At 47.7% G+C, this 5,014-nt stretch overlaps 2 protein-coding genes across 2 annotated transcripts; both read right to left on the minus strand.

The window, feature by feature from the left end:
* Positions 1-55: 55 nt before the first annotated feature.
* EPUS_00622 (uncharacterized protein) lies at positions 56-1,463 on the minus strand (the record flags this gene model as incomplete). Its single annotated transcript, XM_007804651.1, has 3 exons — positions 56-160; positions 216-1,133; positions 1,185-1,463. 3 exons carry the CDS (start codon positions 1,461-1,463, stop codon positions 56-58), a joined length of 1,302 nt encoding a protein of 433 aa, XP_007802842.1.
* Positions 1,464-3,164: 1,701 nt separating this feature from the next.
* On the minus strand, positions 3,165-3,854 carry EPUS_00623 (uncharacterized protein; the record flags this gene model as incomplete). The annotated part of the gene is made up of 2 exons (XM_007804652.1): positions 3,165-3,450; positions 3,508-3,854. 2 exons carry the CDS (start codon positions 3,852-3,854, stop codon positions 3,165-3,167), a joined length of 633 nt encoding a protein of 210 aa, XP_007802843.1.
* Positions 3,855-5,014: the final 1,160 nt, after the last annotated feature.

Consider the following 5,014-nt stretch of genomic DNA (forward strand, 5'->3'; position numbering starts at 1 on the left):
TTTCGGAGTAAGAATAGTTGGGGGTTGGGGGTCGGGTTGGTGGTGGTGGTGGTGCTCATTTGGGGTTGCGGCGTGCTGGGTAGGCCGAGGAGGGAGAGGAGCTGGGAGGCGAATGTTTCGAAGGCCGGGTGGAGCGTGGCGAGGTCGAGGTGCGCAGGCACTGAAGGTTGGCCGGTCAGTTCGTTTGTGTGCAGTGCTGGGTTGAGGATGGTGACGCCGCCCCATTGTGGGATCAGCCAGCTGGTTCCTCCATCGGAAGATTCGATGGTGAGGGGTATTTCGGAAGGGGAGGGGACGTAGAGGACGAAATTGATGGTTGGTCCATGTGAGCCGATGCTTGGGGACAGGGGCCATTCGGCGGCATTGATGAAGGCGCTCAGGTCTTCGCGCCTAAGAAGGCTTGCATTGGTTTCTCTGTCCTGGAACGGTTGGATAGACGGCGAGTAGGCGGAATACGGCTGTATTTGAGAATTGATGCTGAAGTTGCTGATGATGGAGAATGCGGAGGTCCACGGCTGAATGTGTGTTTCGAGCGCAGACTCAATGGCCCAGGATGAGGGAGAGCCACCTGGCGTAAAGAGAGAGAACGTGAGATGATACGTAGATGCATACTTCAGTGCTCGATTTTCTCGAGCTGTGATGGCAGATCTGATATCTTCAGGCACAGACTCCAGATACGTTGCTGCGGTATTGTTGTTATCTTGGGCCGCGAGCTTGTAAGCTAGACCAGCTTGCTCTTCAGCAAAGATATTGTAGATTGTGCTCGCTGCACAGGATCCAAGAGCGTGAGTTGAGACTTCGCCATATATCAAGTCTGCCCTTGCAGAATGGGGATCGAAGGAGAGTTGAAGTTCAGTAGCATCCTCGTCTGGCACAAGGTGTAAATGCAAGGCTGGATGCGTGCTCTGAGGATCGTAGTCTTCCAAGAAGCAATCTGCATCTTCGGCAAATGGCTGACCCTTTCTATCCTTGATAGGGCGTGACTTGGCCAGGCGTACTCGAATTGGCTGTACAGGGAAGGTGTTCATGGCGTCGAGGACCTCTTGAGCTGTCTGAACAACATGGCGAGCATCTTCGCATACTAGGTCTGGACTGACGACCCATATCTCCAGGGGCAATACTGGCTGACATGCCTACAAGACTATCAGCGGTGACCTATTCGCTGAGACGTTGAGAAGCTTTACTGTTCCCTCGCTCCATTCCAGCATCTGTTGTATCGGAAGTCGAGCTCTGTAGATTGAAGTGGTCTGCCACCACATCGGCAGTCCTAGGAAGACTACTACCGCCCAGAAAGAGAGAATGACTTTTGTCCGGAGCCAGACTGCTTCGGGCTTCTCTGGAGGAGGCTGTTTCTTCGCAGTTGTTGCTATTCCTGGCTTCTTTGCGTTTTTCTTCGGCTCCTCAGGCTCAGTGGTCTTCTGTTCCGTGTCATCCTCATTGCCAGCATCTTCGCTCGACGCCATTACGACACAGAGAACCCTAGGCCAGCTCAGTCCTCCTCGGATCTTTTACTGAATTGCTAACGAAGCTAGAGATACGTGAAGACAAGAAAGCAGAAGATGGCTAACCACCACCACCACCTAGTAGTTAGTATGAATGTGGTTTAAGCTTCCCGCAGGTACTGATGGAGTCCCCTGAAGATCATACAATGTAGGAAATCATGAGGCTCAGATCTATCCTTGAAAGCGTTCACAACGCGTACATCAGAAGTAAGCATCAAGCAGCTTGAGAATACCTCAATGGTCATACGCGGAGGTACCCCAGATATGCAACACTGTATCTACGTAGTAAACGAGCCGGAGGGCCCTAAATTTTTTTGACTAAACAACAGTTTTGGTTGAAAGATTCTTACACCTAAATTTTCTACTCACTGTTTTTACTCTTGAAATTTCGTAATTTTGTACAATCATACAACGGACCTTTCCAATCATTCTGATACTTAATCAGCATCCTTGCCCTCAATCAAGCTCATTCAATATCTACCATTTTTGAACAGATGCAAAGTGTTGCAAGTCTAGGCCCGTTGCACTTCTGGGACACACCCATTACTAAGCTGAGAAAATGGGCTCTAGTCTTCCCAGACGTCTACGCTTACATGTCTTGAAAACTACCATCTTAATCCTCTGTATCCGCAGTCACGTACGACGATATTGATGCCTTGACCTGAACCTGCTCGCTCTCGGTTCCCTAATACGGAATTGAGAATAACCTCAAACACCGATGCCAGATGGAGTCCCGGCTCCCTACTATTGTACAAATCGTCAAGTAGTCGGCTTCTACATCGTCCCATTGCAGGCCTGTTACACACATTGCCCTTGCCTCATCGTAACCACCTATTCGGGAGTTGCCTTATCGCCATGGCGGATAGCTTTGATTCCCAAGCGGTCGAGCTGCCTTTGTGTGTTTGGAACCCCAAACTGCCTTGCACGCAGTTAGTACGCAGTGTCGTCAATCGAAAAACATTGCAAAGGAAGCTCCCAGTTGACCTTCACAAGGACTTCAAGACGCAGCACCACGTGGATGATTGTATTCCAATGGCAGGTCAACCGGACGCCAGATGATGCCGATTAAAAATGTCGATAATGTTACAGACAAATCGTGTAAACGGTGATATAAGACCTAGTATTTCACAGTAATGTTGATGCGAAGAGAGGAGGTTGCGTAAGTCTTGGATCATCCTGGGCGACTTAAATTGCAGGAATGGCATCCTCAATTTGCGGTGTTGATTTCTTTTCTATCTCATCCTAGACCGAAGATATAAAGAGGATAACACTAACTTATCACCCAGTTTCGCCAGGTGTATCATTTGTTTTCACAACCTCGGCCTTCCCCGGAGCTTGATGGTTGACGCTGAAGTGATAATGTAGGCTTCACATGTGTTCCCATTGACAGAGTCCAAAAAAGGTCGTCGCGCTGGTGATGGCCGTTTCCTCGATGGAAGCGGGCAACAAGGCGAGTATACTTGGGAGTAATTGTGAGGACCAGAATCTAGGATGTATCCGCATAGTGCGGCTTGCGCAGCATGCACCCTCAAAACTGTCCGGATGCTGAATAAGCACAGGCCTATGTCAACTTTGAGCATGATGTTGCCTGGTTTCGGAGTAAGAATATTGGTGGATCGACCGCCAAGTCAGATGCTCCTCTCTTGATTTCAGTCGAACTTGTCATATGTCCTTCGTCAGTGCATCGCTAACGGGCTTCAAGCCATCTATCATCTTTTCAAGCTGCTCGTCCATCTTCTTGAGTTCGTCTTTCTTCTTCAAGTTGACTTTGATCAGATTTTCTTTCGATTTCAACAATTCCTGGCGCTCTTGCTCTAGCTTCTCACGTTCCTGTCTCTCGTGCTCTATGCGAAGAGGCATCAGATCTTGCTCTGCAAGGCTGACTTGGTCAGGAAATATTTCGAGATAGTCTTCGAGTGGTAGAAGGGGTAGATTCGTGTATGCATGACTGGGCAAAGATGTCAGCTTAGAGTTTGAATTGTAGGACAGGAAAAGAGCCACATACTCATATCCTTCGCAAGCACCGATCTCGCCCATGAGATGTCTCTGTTCATAGTAAAGATTCTGCAATTGCAGCAATAGCCTGTCGACCTCCTGCCGTGCTTCTGCCGTCTCCTGCTTGGTGACCCTCACGCCAGAGATAGCTCGTCGGTTATGACCGCGTACCTGTGCCAGGTGGGCTATCATCCTCTTTTGGTATTTCGACAACATCAATTGTGCTTCAAGAGAGGGCTCATCACCCTGATTTTGATCAACCCAGCTTAGCATTTCGAGTATCTGCCCAAGCGCATTTTGAGATGCTGAAAGTAGGGGCCGTAGAGCAGGCTCGGTGATCAATTCTGCAACAGCCATGCGGAGTTTTTCTTGCGACGCAAATATCTACAGCTGTAAGGAATGGTTGGCAGAGTTGACTGATCCTGGAAGCCTAAGTTGCGTAACAACTTGAGCAAGATGTAAGGTTCCTATGCTGCAAATGTCCGAAAATGCCGCGGTATGTTACTGAGCAGTAGTAACTTACAGTACCAAGGATGTCCTTGCCCAGCCTTATAGCGAGTCCTAGCGTGTCTCTTTACTTAGTTACCGTTCTTCGTCGCGTTGCGGCCGCGGATTCGCGCTTTTCTACAGCCACGTGCAAAAGTATCCGGACAAAACGCGTCATTTTTGAACACGCGTTTTTTTACACCCTTTTTCAAACAACTACCATGGCTCAACGCAAGGCTCTGGCGCCTCTTGAAATTAATAGGAGCTATGGCAAGGAGTTATCTCCATACCAGCGAGGTCAAATTTCGGCGTACAAAGCCCTAGGGCTCACAACTCGAGAGATTGGTCAAAATCTGCATTGCGGCAAATCTACAATTTTTGATACCCTTGTTCAAAATCCAATGCGCAACCACAGCAAAAGCCTGCCTTGTTTAGGACGCCCTCAGGCCTTGAATAGGGTCCAAAAACGCAACATTCTACGCATTATTCGTATCAATCCGAAGATTACTTATCAAGAAATCAAGTCTGAAGTTGGTATTAGTGTTCATCGAAGTACTATCTATCGAATCCTCAAAGACGAAGGCATTACTAATTGGCTAGCCAAAAAAAGACCTTTATTAACTCTGCAATTGGCTGCTAAACGACTTGCATAGTGTAAAGAACGACAAAATTAGACGTGGGCTAAGTGGAGCAAGATCATATTTAGTAATGAATGTTCGCTTAAAAGAGGCAGTAAAGCGCGTTGAACATAGGCCTTTTATACATTACAACAACGTTGGAATACTGATATAATTAATACATATAAGAAGGGCAAAGATATTAGTGTTATGATATGGGGTGCAATTCATGGAGAAGGTCGTTCAGATATCGTGTTATTAGAGCGCGATCCTGATTCAGAGAAGTCAGGATATACTGCCAACTCTTATCTGGCAGTGCTTCGTGAGCAGATGCCTCAGATATACAAACCAGGGCTCAAATTCATGCAAGATAATGCTCGAATCCATACTGCGAAGAAGATTATCAATTGGCTT

The sequence above is a fragment of the Endocarpon pusillum genome, assembly GCF_000464535.1.
Source record: "Endocarpon pusillum Z07020 unplaced genomic scaffold scaffold344, whole genome shotgun sequence".
Classification (NCBI taxonomy): domain Eukaryota; kingdom Fungi; phylum Ascomycota; class Eurotiomycetes; order Verrucariales; family Verrucariaceae; genus Endocarpon; species Endocarpon pusillum.